The following is a 20396-nucleotide window of genomic DNA, read 5'->3' as shown; positions in this document are numbered from 1 at the left end:
GTACAGGGGGACAATAGGTGTGCACATAAGTCACACAGGACAATAAAGTGCCTCATGCATATTATGAAAGTAAATCCTAGTATCAGTGTATAAGTATAATAAGGAAAATCCCAAGCACATGCATGAATCAAGCTATGATGTACTTACAAATGAAGAGATATATGCACACGTAGAGTCGCCCTGCAGCGGTATGCGGAAGAGAGGAGCCCCGACGCGCGTTTCGCAAATATTGCTTCCTCGGGGGGCGCCCCATGTGCTTGGGATTTTCCTTATTATACTTATACACTGATACTAGGATTTACTTTCATAATATGCATGAGGCACTTTATTGTCCTGTGTGACTTATGTGCACACCTATTGTCCCCCTGTACCTGCTCCCTATGTGTGAACTATCACGCTATTGTTGCCAGGATAGTTGTACACAAATGTGATAATTGGGTCTCACATATAGGGCTGCCCTGCTATACTTTACCGACATTAGGCACCTTTTATTGTTTCAAGTTTTCTTGACCACATGCCTTGTTTCTTTATACCTGCTTCTTATATGTGAACTATTATCTTACTAAATGACAGGTTAGTGGCTGTGAGTCACGGTCTACACGTTTCAAGCAGGATACATGTGTATGCGGCACTAGTGTCGCTTCTCCACTATTTACTACAAACTTTGTCTTTATTAATATACTTTATTTGTATGTATTGTTTTTATGGTTCTTTAATAAAATTGTAATTTTTAGCTCTTGGAGTCCATCTTCTTTTTGGTTTAATATAATAATAATAATAACATCATGACCTGAGACCATACATCCTTGTGTCATCAGAGAACTTAGGTCAACACCAGAGCCTAATTTATTATTATTATTAATTTCTTCCTTCCTTGAGTTTTCATAGAAAACATTAGTAGGACCAGATAGTTTCCATTATTTTGTTCTCAAAGACTTTTGTTCGGTACGAGGATCCAATAGCTTTAGTTAGGAATCATGAGCTGAGGGCTTACATTCATCTGCTCTAAGAACTTGGCGAGACATGAAGACAGGACGGCTTACATCTCAGATCAGAAAATCCAGACTTAGTGATTTCCAGGATCATTTCCCTTTTTCCAGAAGAAGAAAAAATACAACCATAATGTCACCAAAATTTATCATTTTATTTCAGTCCAAGATCCCAAAAACAGAAGAAAAGAAAAAAAAGAAAAAAAAGTGCCAGTAGTTAACCAATTCAGCGCCAGGACCTAGAAAGGCAATAAGGCATCTCCTGTGCCTTCACGTCATGTATATTTACACACATACGTTGATATGCGGTGGTCTGCGCCGTTGTACCCTGCCCATTAGAGTACAATGACACAGACGGCTATATCTATGTACGCACACATGCGTACATGTATATAGTGTCCATATACACACATCTGTGTGTGACCATCCTGTGCATATATACTTTATAGATATTTATATATTCCATATGTCTCTTTAATCATAGAACAATCTATATAATATAAATCTTCAGGTCAGTGAGGGTAGGGGGCTTCTCTGGTGCGCCGTTTCGGACAGCAGCCCACTGCACATACATTGTCTCAGCCTCAGTGATTGGAGCATCGAGCAGGATTCCTACAAGTTACAGCAGCCCCCACCGTACCGGGACCCCCAGAAGTCTTTACTCATCATTTCTTCTCCGAAGAAGCCAAAATGGTCAATAGTGACCTACAAGCACGGAGGACGATCCACCGGCCATCAGCCCACACCAGCTGAATCAATGTCACCCCTCCTATTTTAACACTTGGATGAGATGATGGTTATCTTACGTGGTGGAAAACTGTGGAGGCCACTGAACTTCTGTGGATCAGGGATGAAGGCTGACGGAGTATTCAAGCCCTGAGGAAAGCGGCTCTGACCTTACTAATAAATAGGAGTACTCGCTGCCACGTTGCGTAGGGTTAGGATCTCGATATGTCCTACCAAAGGGTCCAGGTCCCCAGGCAAATGCCCGTTTTTCCTTCAGGTCCTAGTCATCTTTTATAGGGATAAGCAATGATGGTATTTATCTAACAGTGGTCAGACTAAGCCAGTGACTAGCCAAAAATATATAACTGGCCATACACATGATATGAAAACGGGCATTCTCGTGAGTATCGGGGGCTTCTGCCTATCTTGTTATGGCCTCATCCTGTGTCCCCTCCTGTCTCTTCCATCCTCGTGTCCCCTCAGCTGTCCTCTCCTGTTTCCTCTGTCCTCTCCTATCCTCTCTTCTCTCCTGTCCCCTCCTCTATCCTCTCCTGTCTCCTCTGTCCTCTCCTGATTCCTGTCCTCTTGTTTCTTCTGTACTCTGTCTCCTCCTGTTTCTTCTGTCCTCTCCTGATGCTTCTGTCCTTTTCTGTTTCTTCTGTATGCTCCTCTATCTTCCTGTTTCTTCTGTACTCTCCTGTTTCCTCTGTCCTCTCCTGTCTCCTCTGTCCTCTCCTGTTTCTTCTGTCCTCTCCTGCTTCCTCTGTCCTCTCCTGTCCCCTCCTCTATCCTCTCCTGTTTTCTCTGCCCTCTCCTGTTTCCTCTGTCCTCTCCTGTCTCCTCTGCCCTTTCCTGTCCTCTTTCATGCTCTCCTGTCTCCTCTCCTGTCTCGTCTGTCCTCTCCTGTCTCCTCTGTCCTATCCTGATTCCTGTTTCTTCTGTCCTCTCCTGATTCCTCTGTCCTTTTCTGTTTCTTCTGTACTCTCCTCTATCTTCCTGTTTCTTCTGTACTCTCCTGGCTCCTCTCCTGTTTCCTCTGTCCTCTCCTGTCTCCTCTGTCCTCTCCTGTTTGCTCTGTCCTCTTCGGTTCCTTCTCTCCTCTCCTGTCTCCACTGTCCTCTCCCGTCCCCTCATCTGTCCTCTCCTGTTTTCCCTGTATTCTCCTGTCTTCTGTCCTCTCCTGTCTCCTCTCCTATTCCCTCTGTCCTCTCCGGTCTCCTCTGTCCTCTCCGGTCTCCTCTGTGCGGGATCCTTCTTCCTCCTGGCATGATCTGTTTGGGAGAGTCTGGAAGCCCCTACATTTTGGACTTTCGGCGGCCTATCATCTGATGCGCTAATGCTGTAACTTGCAGGAATCCTGTGATCTTTTTACAAAGCAAAAGCATCTGACGATTTCATGTACAGAAATCTTTTTGTGACCTACAGCTTGGACACTGGATCACCCTGAATCTGGTCCTCCAGGATCTTCTAATCGCTGCCTACCGCCATCTCAGCTTCCTATTCGCCATGTCAGACCCACATCCTCACAGGGAACGTAAGGTCTCAATGTGCTTCTGGTGACGAACCTGGTGCCTGTAAATGTAGAGGAAGAAGTGGAGGAGAGGATGGGCGGAAAGTGAGGAGATCAGGGCCGGAGAAGAGACCTTGTCGGGGAAGATCCGCGAGAAATCTGAGCCCAGAACTGAGGACGATGATGAGAAATAGAACATCAGAATAAAAGAACGATTGGTCAGACGAGATTATTTTGGCACTCACAGTTCCCTTCCCCCCTTGTTTCTACCCAGGCACCTGGGACTATGGCAGTGGAGAGGCAGAACAGTTCCAAACCTTTGAGACACTCCCAAGTTACTGACGAGTCGGCCCACCCAGTCTGAGAGGAGGAAGGGATCATTGGCACTGTGTGTGTTTTTAGGAGGAAGGGGCTTCAGTTTAGCCTGTCATGCATCCACCCTCCCGAATACATTCACCCCCTGCCCTCTTCCCTTGTGGATGGTCATTTCGGCTGTTGGGGAGCAGTATAGTCCTTGAAGATTCAGTGCATTGAACTCGCCAGACTGTGGGGGTCTGCGTTGCCCCATGCCCAGTGCAGCATTCCCATCAAATAAACTTTGTCCTGGAATAAAAACAATAAAGCCGATGTAGAAGTGAGTCATTGGAGGGTGCGGGCCTAATCACCTAGACCGCCGGACCTCCCATAGCCGGACCCCCATCCCTTTCTAAAAAGAGAAGCAGGGGGTATAATTTATTAGATCAAAACACTTGTATCCTCCCCTACAATCCCATTAAATATCTGCCCCTTTGTTTGACCCTGTTTCCCCCATGACGTTGGCAGAGATTCCAGTTGTTTGATCACTGGGAGCAGTTTCTATAGCCTGAGGTGGGCAAAGGGGGGCAGGGGGAGCGAGGGTAGTTCGTCTCTTGCTCCCTCATTATAAACAACAAGTCATTGTATCTACCCCATCCCCTGCCATAAGGCAAAATCCAGCTCAGGCTTGGTAGGCCCAGAAAGCCAGCGTAGCTGTTCATAAGAAGAAGGGGAGACGGGGGCAGCGTGTGAGTGGAGGAGACGCCTAGCACCACTATACCCTTGTGGTCGAATGCGGGTGAGGAAGAGTATTGTTGTGGGCAGTGGTGGGGAATGTATTGAAAGGGTGTAATGAGGGTAGCCCCGAAATGGTGCTTGGAGCCATAACGGAGGATGGAGGTGGAGGTGGCGGCGGGAGTGGAGCGTCCTCAGGGGCTCTTCTCAGTGCAAGCGTGTAGTCAGGAGGACACGCTGGCCGCAGTATATCATGTGGCCTCAGTGGTTCCAGATCTGGAGCTCCACCAGCTCTTTTGATCTGAAGGGACATAAGCTCTTCCTCTGGTCCATGGTGTGCCAGGTCATTGCCGGGGGCACCTCCACGCCCAGGGCTGTGTCTCCGCTGTCGCAGTTCATGACGTCTATCTCTTTTGTAGTAAAGAGCAGCAAAAGCTAAGATGTTGAGAAACAGAAGTGAAGCCCCCACAGCTACCGTCACACTGAGCTCCGTGGAGTAGTCACGGGAGTCGCCAGGGAAGGGAGAATATCGAGGCCGTTCCACCATCTCATCATCATCCCCGTCAGGAGGAAGCGTGGAGTGTGGGCGGCGCGTTGTACTTCCACTGTTTGTCCTGGAACCGGGTGTCCAGCGGGTGCTGTACGGGGGTAATCTGGTGGTGGTAGAGGGGTGCTGTACCGTATTGAGATTGTGAAGGTGAGGGACTAATTCCAACCAGAAGGCAACCTTGTTGGCACGGTAGTTGTCCTTGACACGAGGCTTCAGGCCAATATGTAGATACTGCTTCTCCTTCGGGTTAAACTTTGTCCACACCATCTCTTCAAACCGGTTGGGCTTGGTGTGAATAAACTTGGTGTCTTGGGGAACGGGTTGGTTGGGATCCCTAAAAGGAAAATGCAGACAATAAAAAAGGATGACACTGGCAATAGCGTAATAAAGGTGAGAACATATGGCGATTGTATGCTGGCGAGTGAGTTATCTATATCCAGACGTACCCCAGTATTGGTCTAATATCTGATGGGATCATCAAGGGCCAAAGCGCCATCACTATAGCTGACTATTCAGATGGGCTTTACACTGCTATGGAAAAGCTCCAGAAGGTGGAGAACTTTACCACTGATGATCTGTATACCAACATTGGCTTAGTCCTTAATGCCATGGTGGTATTACAAAGTAGGTAGGCTAGATTCCACTGATGTGATGGTATAGATGATTAGGTGAAGAGGTGGTTGGCAGAAATGTCCTACTAAAAGACCTCTAAGTAACAGATAAATAAATGGTGGAACAAGAACCAGAAATCTCACCCAGTTTTGGCAAAGTTGGTCCAGTAGGTCATCACCACAGCACTTAGCATCACATCATTTTTTGAGAAATTGCATGGAAAGAGGTCTGTAGCTCCAACCATGGGAACACCAAACACATAGGGCACTTCATCTCCATGGGCCGCCTCTCCCCATTCAGGTCTTCCTTCAGCCTGGCATCGGTGGTAGAAGGCATAGAAGTAAACGGGTGACTCGTATTCTGCATGGAATCGAGCTGTTGCCACAGCAGGTGCCACCCATTGGTGGTCTGTAAACAAAGCTAGCAGGGTCTTTCTTCTCATGTCACCATTGTCACGGTCTGCCCAGTCTGTGTACATGAACTTGATGGTCTCACGTAGAACATCTTTTCCTTCTGGGTACCCATAGAGATTGTCCACAAAATTAGACACGGTAAAATCAAAGTAGCTGGCAGAAATGCCGTCCTCACTTTCCAGAGTGTCTTCAACAAACTTCAGACCCTCACCCTGGTTCACCCCCATCAAGATGTCGTAGTTCAAGAACTCGCCCTGTTCCATTAGGATCTCTGGGTCATCAGGGACCACATCGCCATCCACGACAGGTCCGAAAGCGATATGGTATCTGGCCGGCTGGATGTCCTGGTCCACCAGGTCTCGATGAGGCTTTCTTCGGAGGCAGCTCACCATCTCGGCATTATCTGTATAATCACAGCCCACTTTGGCAGCTAATAGACGGGTGTACTTCAGAGGCTCGTAGTTCACAGACCAGCTGGAGATTGCAGTCCCACTTTGTGCGATGGCTTTCTGGAAAAGTCCTGAAGGAAGCAGAAAAGAGAATTAATGTGAGAGACAGATGGCAGTGCCTACAAAGCCATGGAGAATGGACTTGTCCTGGGATGGATGGGAGAGAAAAACATCGGGATTACAAGGAATCGAAGTCTCAACGTTCGCTAATGAAGTCTGATATTGTGATACTTCCTAAGGGGAAAAAATCCTCCCATTTTAAGCTGCCTAACAAAGGCGATGACCATTGAAAACTGTCCTAGGATGCCTCACATTCCTGTCATAGCCAAATTATTCTGGTGTGCAGAGAACAAAACATTAAGGGTGCAGCTACATTTCTATTTCAAAGACTTGTAAAATCCAAGGTCCCTGTACACATTAAGGAAAGATCGGCTGAAATGGACGATCATTGGCTGCCAAAGCCAAGCTGACAATTGTTCGATCGATGGGCAAATGAAGAGGACGATCAAGAAAGGTGGATTTATTTACTGAAAATTATAAAAAACGGTTGTGTCAACAGACGAGCAATGTGATATTGGGATGATGTCTGTCAACCCACCTTCATCTAAGTGTCTGGGGGCCTTTAGCCTGACCACACATTGTAGAACCTCAGCATCTTTTTTTTTTAAATCATGTATTTTTTATTAAAGCATATGACACGCCATTAACAGAGTCCGATACAATTTCCAGACAAATACCGTACATTAGATACATGACCTGATAATATATTTTCATTTTACTTAACAACACCCTTACCACCTAACCAACCCCCTTCTCCCTCCCCCCAATCTCTTGCCCATTATCCAATACCAATCTGACGGCATCACCTCCTGAGAAAAGATAACAAGCTTTCCAAAAACACGCCTGTACATGTAGGAGTCCCCCCAGAATCAACTACACAACACCCATTCTACTTTGCAGTAACTCAGCAGACGCCACGCCTGGGTAATCCATCCATCCACCCCACACATTTTCAAATTTTTGTATTCTGACCTCTTTTACTGTATATATTTCTTTCCATAAGGACAATTATCTTGTTGATAAATTCCTTTTTCCCTGGCGGTTTTTCATCCAACCAGTGCATTGCGATAAGCTTCCTCGCAGCATACAGCAATCTTGCGATAGTCAGCCTTCCACATTCATCCGTAGCAATATCATCCATACAGCCCAGAAGGCGAGTCAGCGTGTTACGCACCACATCTACTCCTGTCACCTCCCGGATCAAGGGTTGTAGGCGAGCACACGACCACATCATATGTAGCAGATCAGCGCCTTCCTCACCACACCTGGGACATTCTGAGTCACCTCTCAGTCCTGCCTTCCTCATCCATGCCGGGGTCCTGCACACCCTATACACCAGGTATAACTGTGACACCCTCTTAGCCTCACTCAGGGAAGCCCTGGGGATATATTGAAGTATGGACTCCCACTGGGACTCCGACAAGGGGCCCACATCCGCCACCCATTTCTCCTTAATCCTTAATGGATGCTTCAATAAAAAGGTCTCCATCAGACCCCTGTACATCAAGGTACCGAACCCCCTCGTACTCCTCCGAGGCCCAATAAGATTCAACAAGCTATCTGACTGCAGATTCACGCGCGACACCTCATTTTGACAGTTTAGGGCGTGTCTCAACTGCAGGTACTGAAAGTATGACTTCTGGGCAGGGGCGGACTGGGCCGGGTTGCAAAGATGCAAATGCCCCCCGGGCCGCTCCCCCTGCAGCTGATCAGGGCCGGCCGCCTGGTGGTGGCTGTAAAGCTGCAAATTGTGTGCAAAGCTGCATCAAATTGTGCGCGGCCGTGTGCGCTGCACTGTGAAGCGGCCGGCAGCAGTCACAGTCGGCGCACACGTCCGCGCCGGGTCCGGGAGCTTTGTGCGCGGCTGTCAGCTTGACGGCTGCACAGCTCCTGCTCCCTCCATGATATCTCTCTATGCGTTCCGGGTCAGGTGTCGGGCGTGCGCGATGACGTCATCGCGCACGTGCCGACATGTCCCGGCCAGGACGCTAGCAGAGAGGCGCTGCAAGGGAGCGAGTGGTGATGTAAGTATAAAAAAACTTTTTTTTTTTTTTTTTTTTGTAAATTAAATGGTGGGTAACTGCAAATGAAGAAGTGGGGAGGGGTGAAAGGAGGCTGCACATGATGGAATTTTGGGGGTTAAAGGAGGATGCACATGGTGGAATTTGGGGGGATTAAAGGAGGCTGCACATGATGGAATTTGGGGGGTTAAAGGAGGCTGTACATGACGGAATTTGGGGGGTTAAAGGAGGCTGCACATGACGGAATTTGGGGGGTTAAAGGAGGCTGCACATGATGGAATTTGGGGGATAAAGGAGGCTGCACATGATGGAATTTGGGGGGTTAAAGGAGGCTGCACCTGACGGAATTTGGGGGGTTAAAGGAGGCTGCACATGATGGAATTTGGGGGGGTTAAAGGAGGCTGTACATGATGGAATTTGGGGAGTTAAAGGAGGCTGCACATGATGGAATTTGGGGGGATAAAGGAGGCTGCACATGATGGAATTTGGGGGGGTTAAAGGAGGCTGCACATGATGGAATTTGGGGGTTAAAGGAGGCTGCACATGATGGAATTTGGGGGGTAAAGGAGGCTGCACATGATGGAATTTGGGGGGTTCAAGGAGGCTGCACATGTTGGAATTTGGGGGGTTAAAGGAGGCTGCACATGACGGAATTTGGGGGGTTAAAGGAGGCTGCACATGATGGAATTTTGGGGGTTAAAGGAGGATGCACATGGTGGAATTTGGGGGGATTAAAGGAGGCTGCACATGATGGAATTTTGGGGGTTAAAGGAGGATGCACATGGTGGAATTTGGGGGGATTAAAGGAGGCTGCACATGATGGAATTTGGGGGGGTTAAGGAGGCTGCACATGATGGAATTTGGGGGGGTTAAGGAGGCTGCACATGATGGAATTTGGGGGGTTAAAGGAGGCTGTACATGACGGAATTTGGGGGGTTAAAGGAGGCTGCACATGATGGAATTTGGGGGGGTTAAGGAGGCTGCACATGATGGAATTTGGGGGGTTAAAGGAGGCTGTACATGACGGAATTTGGGGGGTTAAAGAAGGCTGCACATGATGGAATTTGGGGGGTTAAAGGAGGCTGTACATGACGGAATTTGGGGGGTTAAAGAAGGCTGCACATGATGGAATTTGGGGGGATAAAGGAGGCTGCACATGATGGAGTTTGGGGGGATTAAAGGAGGCAGCACATGATGGAACTTGGGGGGGTTAAAGGAGGCTGCACATGACGGAATTTTGGGGGGTTAAAGGAGGCTTCACATGACGGAATTTGGGGGGTTAAAGGAGGCTTCACATGATGGAATTTGGGGGGGTTAAAGGAGGCTGCACATGATGGAATTCGGGGAGTTAAAGGAGGCTGCACATGATGGAATTTGGGGGGATAAAGGAGGCTGCACATGATGGAATTTGGGGGGGTTAAAGGAGGCTGCACATTATGGAATTTGGGGGTTAAAGGAGGCTGCACATGATGGAATTTGGGGGGTAAAGGAGGCTGCACATGATGGAATTTGGGGGGTTCAAGGAGGCTGCACATGTTGGAATTTGGGGGGTTAAAGGAGGCTGCACATGACGGAATTTGGGGGGTTAAAGGAGGCTGCACATGATGGAATTTTGGGGGTTAAAGGAGGATGCACATGGTGGAATTTGGGGGGATTAAAGGAGGCTGCACATGATGGAATTTTGGGGGTTAAAGGAGGCTGCACATGAAGTGGGAGGTAAGGGGGACTGCACATGATGGGGGACTCGTAAGCTTGCAATCTATGAGGTTGCATAATAACCAATTATATATTGATTGTGGGTGGACCTCTGTATTCAGATGTGTAGTGTAGAAGAAAGGGAAAAAGTGGGGAATGTGCTCTAGATAACTGTGTTTTTTTTATGCAGAGGCGAGTCCTGGCTGGAAGAAGCGATGGCGGTCTGTGCTGCATGAATGAGAAAAGCAAAGATGAAGGACTTCAGCTAGAGACGTCACTGGTGAGTCAGTGTATTACCTGTGCACTGACACCATACACTGTATACAGAGCTCCTGTATATAATGTCACTGGCAGTGGTGATCACTGTATTACCTGTACACTGGCACTTTTTACAGAGCTCCTGTGTATAATGTCACCAGTGATCACTGTGTTACATGTACACTGACAGTAAATACAGAGTTCATGTTAATAGCACTTAGTATTGTGGGTTTTTTTTTAATTAATGCATTTACAATTGTATTTATATATTTATATCCTTCAAAGGCCCATACATGTCGTTGCACAGTAGGGGCATTACTACTTTCTGTGAGATATTTTAATTTTGGGGGGTGGGAGTAATCCTAGCAATGACACAATTGATTAAATATTGGGGTCAGTGGTCCACACTGCAGGTGCACACAGAGTGGGGAGTTTTTGTAGGTTGGGAATAGATGGGGACGGCGGTAGAAATGTGAGAAGTCAAATGTGCCTTTGTTGTAATCTGTGCAGATGAGTCCTGGCTGGAGAAGTTGTCATGTCGGTCTGGGCCAGATAGAAAAGTGAACGATCTGAATCAGAAAGAACGTCGTGTGTAAGTTACTGTATATAACTGTACTGTAATCACTTGTTCTGCGGAACTGGTATCTACCAATATACGGTTACTGTTAGGTTGTAATATTGCTCTTTTTAGGTACCTTTTTTTTTTTATTTAGTAGCAGCTAAATGTGATTCAGTCATAGTAAAGAGTGTATGGTGGTGTCATTGGTCTTTGTATAGAATGTAGTTTCATATAGAGGTAATGGTGATATTATAATATTATGTATTCTCTGTGTAGTGGTGATAGTACTAGGCACTGTGTAGCCGTATTATTGTATGTATGTTTGTAAGTAAGCTCCGTTATGGCACCATATCTAAGCAGTAAGCTTGGTTCTAGAACTGTATCAATGTAGTAATCTAGATTATGGTACCGTATGTATGCCATAATCTCGGTTCTGCTCCAGTTTCTATGTAGCAGGCTTGGTTCCATGTAGTAGACTTATTAAACTCGGTTCTGCTCCCTTATTTCTGTAGTAAGCTCAGTTCTGCTCCCATATCTCTGTAGTAAGCTCCGTTCTGCTCCCATATCTCTGCAGTAAGCTCGGTTCTGCTCCATTATCTCTGTAGTAAGCTCAGTTCTGCTCCCATATCTCTGCAGTAAGCTCCACTCTGCTCCCATATCTCTGTAGTAAGCTCTGCTCTGCTCCCATATCTCTGCAGTAAGCTCTGCTCTGCTCCCATATCTCTGTAGAAAGCTCCGTTCTGCTCCCATATCTCTGCAGTAAGCTCGGTTCTGCTCCATTATCTCTGTAGTAAGCTCAGTTCTGCTCCCATATCTCTGCAGTAAGCTCCACTCTGCTCCCATATCTCTGTAGTAAGCTCTGCTCTGCTCCCATATCTCTGCAGTAAGCTCTGCTCTGCTCCCATATCTCTGTAGAAAGCTCCGTTCTGCTCCCATATCTCTGTAGTAAGCTCGGTTCTGCTCCCATACTGCTGTAGTAAGCTCCGTTCTGCTCCCATATTTCTGTAGTAAGCTCTGTTTTGCACCCATATCTCTGTAGTAAGCTCGGTTCTGCTCCTATATCTCCGGAATAAGCTCGGTTCTGCTCCCATATCTCTGTAGTAAGCTCGGTTCTGCTCCTATATCTCTGGAGTAAGCTCGGTTCTGCTCCCATATCTCTGGAGTAAGCTCGGTTCTGCTCCCATATCTCTGGAGCAAGCTTGGTTCTGCTACCATATCTATGCAGCAAGCTCCGTTCTGTTCCCATATCTATGAACCAGTCTGTTTTTAAAGCCTGTTATCTCTGCTACTTTTATGCAGTGGCCAGAGATTATTAGGGAAAAGTAGGGCCACCGCAACTGAAGGGCCACTGCTTTGTGATTGCCCCCCAGGCTGAAAAATGCCAGTCAGCCCCTGCTTCTGGGTTAAAGGAAACTCAGTCCTAAGTGTCTCGAATGTTTTAATGACATCTCCATCAAGCAACTGAGACACGAACCAAATGCCAATGCGCCTCCACTGACCGAACCCCCGCAATCTCATGAGCTCTGCCAACCTAGGTTCAAACCAAATTGGCGTATATCTCGTAAATTCCGTTAGAACCTCAGCATCTTAAAGATTAGGGTGGACTTACACTGGACGATGGCGGCCATTAATCGACTGGCGACTAGCTACATGCAAGCTGATGGGTGCAAAGAGGCCGACCGCACATCTGTGTGCACAGGACGATGGGTAATGGGCCACTCTGTGTGCACAGGATGGGTAATGGGCCACTCTGTGTGCACAGGATGATGGGTAATAGGCCGCTCTGTGTGCACAGGATGGGTAATGGGCCACTCTGTGTGCACAGGACGATGGGTAATAGGCCACTCTGTGTGCACAGGACGATGGGTAATAGGCCACTCTGTGTGCACAGGACGATGGGTAATAGGCCGCTCTGTCTGCACAGGACGATGGGTAATAGACCGCTTTGTGTGCACAGGATGATGGGTAATAGGCCACTCTGTGTGCACAGGATGGGTAATGGGCCACTCTGTGTGCACAGGATGATGGGTAATAGGCCGCTCTGTGTGCACAGGATGATGGGTAATAGGCCGCTCTGTGTGCACAGGACGATGGGTAATAGACCGCTTTGTGTGCACAGGATGATGGGTAATAGGCCACTCTGTGTGCACAGGATGGGTAATGGGCCACTCTGTGTGCACAGGATGGGTAATGGGCCACTCTGTGTGCTGTATGGACCTGGTGGTTAGGAGCACCCGGAATGACCTGATGAGTAAACTCAAAATCGGAACTAGCTCTGGGGTAGTGGGAACTCTGCTGACCGCAAACCCTACTCCTGACACACACACACTAGAAATAGCCGTGGAGCGTACCTAACTCTCCCTAGACGCCTCTTCACAGCCTAAGAGCTAACTACACCTAAAGATTGAAATAGAAGCCTTACCTTGCCTCAGAGAAATTCCCCAAAGGTAAAGGCAGACCCCCACATATATTGACTGTGAGTTAAGAGGAAAGTCACAAACACAGGAATGAAACAGGTTTTAGCAAAGGAGGCCAGACTTCGCTAAATAGTCAGAGGATAGAACAGGGAACTATGCGGTCAGCACAAAAGACTACAAAAACCACGCAGAGTAAGCAAAGACTCCCCACACCGACTCACGGTGTGGAGGTGCCACTCTGCACCCCCAGAACTTCAGCTAGCAAGGGAATATCATGATAGCAAGCTGGACTAAGAAATATATTCAGAAAGCAGTAACAGCAAATGAACTAGCAAAGACTTAGCTTCTGCTGGAGTAGACAGGTCCTCAGAGAAGTCCAAGAGAGATCTGAACCAATACTGATACATTGACAGCTGGCATGAAGTAACGATCTGAGTGGAGTTAAATAGGGAAGCCAGCACAGCAATAAACGAGATAAAGCCAACCTCAGTGACCAGCAGTTCCGCTCGAAGCCACCAGAGGGAGTCCAAGAGCAGAACCAACCAAAGTACCATTCATGACCACAGGAGGGAGTCCGAGAACGGAATTCACAACAGTGTGCACAGGATGATGGGTAATAGGCCGCTCTGTGTGCACAGGATGATGGGTAATAGACCGCTTTGTGTGCACAGGACGATGGTGTGATGCAGTGACCCCTGTAACAGGTAGGGGGCGCTGCATGGTCTCTCCAGTATACGCACAGAGGCATGTTGAGGCCTTGAGTATGCATGGATGAGTGAGTGAGACAGTGTCTGGCATTGTGCTTAATGGGAGGTATGTGTCACAGGGATGGATGCTCCCTGCGATGCAACCCGGAGTATCTTGTCATTAGAGCACGTAAGCACTGATGATGTCATTTAGTGCACCTGGGTCCGGGTTGCGGGTAGCTATGAGAGATGGGAGGGTCTGGCTACCCATATACCTCACCACTGGGTGAGGGCACTCACTGTACCTTTTTCCCTGCAGGAGTATGAGGACCTGCAGTGATGTCATGATCACGTGATCAGCCCATGTGATATACCTCACCTATGGGGTGTGGTTAGAGGGTTCATAATGTGATCAGGGTGTGGGTCACATGTCCCTGTGTATGTTCCTGTGTTGGAAGACCTGGGAGGAGGCTTCCTGAAAGCACATGCTGGTGTTGGGAGGTCCTGGGAGGAGGACCGGATCCCTGAGCAGTGCACAGTGGAACTTGGGGAAGCTACTGTCCTCCGGTGGGTCTGGACTAACTAATGTGTGTCACCCAGGCAAGTTGGTGATCCCGTGGGCAGCTTTCCCAGTGAACTGACAAGGAGTCAGCAGGTGGAGCAGGAGCTTCCATAAGGTACCTCCACAGACTGTTGGTACTTGTGTCATGAACTGTGTGGTAACCCACGGCAACTGGTCAGAGAGGACCAGCGTGTTTAGTTGCCACAGTCTAAGGATCTGAATCTTAATGTGATGTCCTGGTTCAGTGTGTGCAAATGGACTGCTCATGATGGTTTATGAGGCTTAATAAACCACATGGACTGCTTTGTTTAAAAAAACCCGTGTGCTTGAATCCCGCGCCAAGCGAGTGTCCCCCAACACACTCAGTAAGAGCAATCTTACAATGGGTAATAGGCCGCTCTGAGTGCACAGGACGATGGATAATAGGCCGCTCTGTGTGCACAGGATGATGGGTAATAGGCCGCTCTGTGTGCACAGGACGATGGGTAATAGACCACTCTGTGTGCACAGGACGATGGGTAATAGGCCGCTCTGTGTGCACAGGACGATGGGTAATAGGCCACTCTGTGTGCACAGGATGATGGGTAATAGACCGCTTTGTGTGCACAGGACGATGGGTAATAGGCCGCTCTGTGTGCACAGGATGATGGGTAATAGACCGCTTTGTGTGCACAGGAAGATGGGTAATAGACCGCTCTGTGTGCACAGGACGATGGGTAATAGACCACTCTGTGTGCACAGGACGATGGGTAATAGGTCGCTCTGTGTGCACAGGACGATGGGTAATAGACCACTCTGTGTGCACAGGACGATGGGTAATAGACCGCTCTGTGTGCACAGGACGATGGGTAATAGGCCGCTCTGTGTGCACAGGACGATGGGTAATAGACCACTCTGTGTGCACAGGACGATGGGTAATAGGCCGCTCTGTGTGCACAGGATGGGTAATGGGCCACTCTGTGTGCACAGGACGATGGGTAATAGGCCGCTCTGAGTGCACAGGACGATGGGTAATAGGCCGCTCTGTGTGCACAGGACGATGGGTAATAGGCTGCTCTGTGTGCACAGGACGATGGGTAATAGACCACTCTGTGTGCACACGACGATGGGTAATAGACCGCTGTGTGCACAGGATGATGGGTAATAGGCCGCTCTGTGTGCATAGGACGATGGGTAATAGACCGCTCTGTGTGCACAGGATGATGGGTAATAGGCCGCTCTGTGTGCACAGGATGGGTAATGGGCCACTCTGTGTGCACAGGACGATGGGTAATAGGCCGCTCTGTGTGCACAGGACGATGGGTAATAGGCCACTCTGTGTGCACAGGACGATGGGTAATAGACCACTCTGTGTGCACACGACGATGGGTAATAGACCGCTGTGTGCACAGGATGATGGGTAATAGGCCGCTCTGTGTGCACAGGACGATGGGTAATAGACCGCTCTGTGTGCACAGGATGATGGGTAATAGGCCGCTCTGTGTGCACAGGATGGGTAATGGGCCACTCTGTGTGCACAGGATGATGGGTAATAGGCCGCTCTGAGTGCACAGGACGATGAGTAATAGACCGCTGTGTGCACAGGATGATGGGTAATAGGCCGCTCTGTGTGCACAGGATGATGGGTAATAGGCCACTCTGTATGCACAGGACGATGGGTAATAGGCCGCTCTGTGTGCACAGGATGATGGGTAATAGACCGCTTTGTGTGCACAGGACGATGGGTAATAGACCACTCTGTGTGCACAGGATGATGGGTAATAGGCCGCTCTGTGTGCACAGGATGGGTAATAGGCCGCTCTGTGTGCATAGGATGATGGGTAATAGGCCACTCTGTGTGCACAGGACGATGGGTAATAGGCCGCTCTGTGTGCACAGGACGATGGGTAATAGGCCGCTCTGTGTGCACAGGACGATGGGTAATAGGCCGCTCTGTGTGCACAGGACGATGGGTAATAGACCGCTCTGTGTGCACAGGACGATGGGTAATAGGCCGCTCTTTGTGCACAGGATGATGGGTAATAGGCCGCTCTGTGTGCACAGGATGATGGGTAATAGGCTGGTCTGTGTGCACAGGACGATGGGTAATAGGCCTCTCTGTGTGCACAGGATGATGGGTAATAGGCCGCTCTGAGTGCACAGGACGATGGGTAATAGGCCGTTCTGTGTGCACAGGACGATGGGTAATAGGCCGCTCTGAGTGCACAGGACGATGGGTAATAGGCTGCTCTGTGTGCACAGGACGATGGGTAATAGGCCGCTCTGAGTGCACAGGACGATGGGTAATAGGCTGCTCTGTGTGCACAGGACGATGGGTAATAGGCCGCTCTGTGTGCACAGGATGATGGGTAATAGGCCGCTCTGTGTGCACAGGACGATGGGTAATAGGCCGCTCTGTGTGCACAGGACGATGGGTAATAGGCCGCTCTGTGTGCACAGGATGATGGATAATAGGCCGCTCTGTGTGCACAGGACGATGGGTAATAGGCCGCTCTGTGTGCACAGGACGATGGGTAATAGGCCGCTCTGTGTGCACAGGATGATGGGTAATAGGCCGCTGTGTGTGCACAGTCAGTGTCCTCCGCACTGCGTCCTGTGTATAAGGGCGTTTTGCTCGTTCATCATGTGAGCGGCAGCTTTACTACACATGCTGATACTGCTCTATTGCTGTGTATAGTACAAGTCCCCTAAGGGACTAAATAACAATAAAAAATAAATAATAATCTATGCAAGTTTGGAATTGTAATGCTGGAAAATCATGTATTTAGGTCATTTTCATCAAACAATGAAAGCAGTAAAAATGAAACCTCAAACACTGGCGGATGTGCTTTCTTTTTTCACCATTTCATCCAACTTTTTTTCCCCATTTTTCAGTCCATTTTATGGCAAAGAGAAAAGTGTCATTCAAAACTATAACTCGTCCCACAAAAAAGAAGCCACAAATAGCGACAGGGACGGAAATAAAAGGCTATGAATCCTGGAAGAAAAACGGGAACAAACTAAAGTGCCCTCCTCTCCTTCACACTCCATTGGGGAGAGTAAAAGGACCGGTCATTGCAATCTACCAGGCTGGTTCCTTGTCTCCCCGACATGATCCATCAGCGGAGAGTCAGGAGCCGCGTCTACACATGACACTGTCAGACGATCCCGCTGATATCAATGAGATTAGTTCAAGTCACATAGGTATGGGGGGTTTACAGCCATAATGGTAAGTACCAGGCCCTCTGTGTGCTGCCATACAGGCTCTATACAGGCTTCATACAGACCCCAAACAGGCTCCATACATGCTCCATACAGGCCACAAACAGGCTCCATACAGACCCAAACAAGCTCCATACAGACTCCATAAAGGCTCCATACAGACTCCATACAGACCACAAACAGGTTCCATACAGATCCCATGAAGGCTCCCTACAGACCCCAAACAGGCTCTATACATGCTCCATACAGACCCCAAAAAGGCTTTAGACAGACCCCAAACAGGCTCTATACATGCTCCATACAGACCCCATAACGGGTCCATACAGACTCCATACAGATCCCAAACAGGTTCTATACATGCTCCATACAGACCCCAAACAGGCTCTATACATGCTCCATACAGACCCCAAAAAGGCTTTATACAGACCCCAAACAGGCTCTATACATGCTCCATACAGACCCCATAACGGGTCCATACAGACTCCATACAGATCCCAAACAGGTTCTATACATGCTGAATACAGACCCAAAACAGGTTCTATACATGCTCCATAAAGACCCAAAAGAGGCTCTATACATGCTCCATACAGACCCCATAAAGGCTCCATACAGACTCCACACAGGCCACAAACAGGCTCCATACAGACCCCATGAAAGCTTAAAACAGACCCCAAAGAGGCTCTATACATGCTCCATACAGACCCCATAAAGGCTCCATACAGACCCCAAACAGGCTCCATAAAGACCCCAAACAGGCTCTATACAGACCCCAAACAGGTTCTATACATGCTCCATACAGACCCAAAAGAGGCTCTATGCATGCTCTATACAGGCTTCATACAGACCACAAACAGGCTCCATACAGACCCCAGACAAGCTCCATACAGACCCCATAGAGGCTCCATACAGACTCCACACAGGCTCCATACAGGCCACAAACAGGCTCCATACAGACCCCATGAAGGCTTCATACAGACCCCAAACAGGCTCTATACATGCTCCATAGAGACCCCAAACAGGCTCCATACAGACCTCAAACAGGCTCTATACATGCTCCATACAGACCCCAAACAGGCTCTATACATGCTCCATACAGACCCCATAAAGGTCCATACAGACTCCATACAGACCCCAAACAGGTTCCATACAAACCCCAAATAGGTTCTATACATGCTCCATACAGACCCAAAAGAGGCTCTATACATGCTCCATACAGGCTCCGTACAGGCCACAAACAGGCTCCATACAGGCTCCATACATGCCCCAAACAGGCTCCATACAGACCCCAAACAGGCTCCATACAGACCCCATACATGCTCCATACAGACCCCAAACAGGCTCCATACAGACCCCATACAGGTTCCATACAGACCCCATACATGCTCCATACAGACCCCATACAGGCTCCATACAGACCCCATACATGCTCCATACAGACCCCATACAGGCTCCATACAGACCCATACATGCTCCATACAGACCCCATAAAGGCTTCATACAGACCCCAAACAGGCTCTATACATGCTCCATACAGACCCCATAAAGGCTCCATACAGACCACAAACAAGCTCCACACATGCTCTATACAAACTCCATACAGGCCACAAACAGGCTCTATACATGCTGAATGCAGACCCCAAACAGGTTCTATACATGCTCCATACAGACCCCAAACAGGCTCTATACATGCTCCATACAGACCCCAAACAGGCTCTATACATGCTCCATACAGACCCCATAACGGGTCCATACAGACTCCATACAGATCCCAAACAGGTTCTATACATGCTGAATACAGACCCAAAACAGGTTCTATACATGCTCCATAAAGACCCAAAAGAGGCTCTATACATGCTCCATACAGACCCTATAAAGGCTCCATACAGACTCCACACAGGCCACAAACAGGCTCCATACAGACCCCATGAAAGCTTAAGACAGACCCCAAAGAGGCTCTATACATGCTCCATACAGACCCCATACATGCTTCATACAGACCCCATACAGGCTCCATACAGACCCATACATGCTCCATACAGACCCCATAAAGGCTTCATGCAGACCCCAAACAGGCTCTATACATGCTCCATACAGACCCCATAAAGGCTCCATACAGACCACAAACAAGCTCCACACATGCTCTATACAAACTCCATACAGGCCACAAACAGGCTCTATACATGCTCCATACAGACCCAAAACAGGCTCTATACATGCTCCATACAGACCCCCATAAAGGCTCCATACAGACCCCAAACAGGTTCCATACAGACCTGTATATGTATAGAGCCTGTGTGGGGTCTGCATGGAGCCTGTTTGGGGTCTGTATGGAGCCTGTTTGGGGTCTGTATGGAGTATGTATAGAGCCTGTTTGGGGTCTGTATGGAGCATGTATAGAGCTTGTTTGTGGTCCGTATGGAGTCTGTAAGGAGCCTTTGCTCCATACAGACCCCAAACAGGTTCCATACAAACCCCAAATAGGTTCTATACATGCTCCATACAGACCCAAATGAGGCTCTATACATGCTCCATACAGGCTCCGTACAGGCCACAAACAGGCTCCATACAGACTCCAAACAGGCTCCATACAGACCCCACACATGCTCTATACAGACCCCAAACAGGCTCCATATATGCTTCATACAGACCCCATACAGGC

General features: G+C 48.5%; 2 protein-coding genes across 3 annotated transcripts in view; one reads left to right on the top strand and one right to left on the bottom strand.

Annotated features, from left to right (window-relative positions):
* The window catches only part of FGF11 (fibroblast growth factor 11), a 1303510-nt gene that overhangs the window by 624038 nt on the left and 659076 nt on the right, over nt 1–20396 (top strand). The gene's annotated exons all lie outside the window — the stretch shown is intronic.
* The window catches only part of NLGN2 (neuroligin 2), a 216303-nt gene continuing 197030 nt past the window's right edge, over nt 1124–20396 (bottom strand). For both annotated transcript variants that reach the window (XM_077261497.1, XM_077261498.1), the window contains 2 exons: nt 5560–6349; nt 1124–5138 (listed from right to left, as the gene is read on the bottom strand). In XM_077261497.1, the coding sequence (XP_077117612.1) occupies nt 4295–5138; nt 5560–6349 (1634 nt within the window). In that variant the 3' untranslated portion in view covers nt 1124–4294. The remainder of the gene's footprint in view (nt 5139–5559; nt 6350–20396) is intronic.

This window comes from Ranitomeya variabilis, chromosome 5 (genome assembly GCF_051348905.1).
Source record: "Ranitomeya variabilis isolate aRanVar5 chromosome 5, aRanVar5.hap1, whole genome shotgun sequence".
NCBI lineage: Eukaryota > Metazoa > Chordata > Amphibia > Anura > Dendrobatidae > Ranitomeya > Ranitomeya variabilis.
The sequence above is the reverse complement of the archived record's forward strand: the minus strand, read 5'-3'. Positions and strand labels throughout refer to the sequence as shown.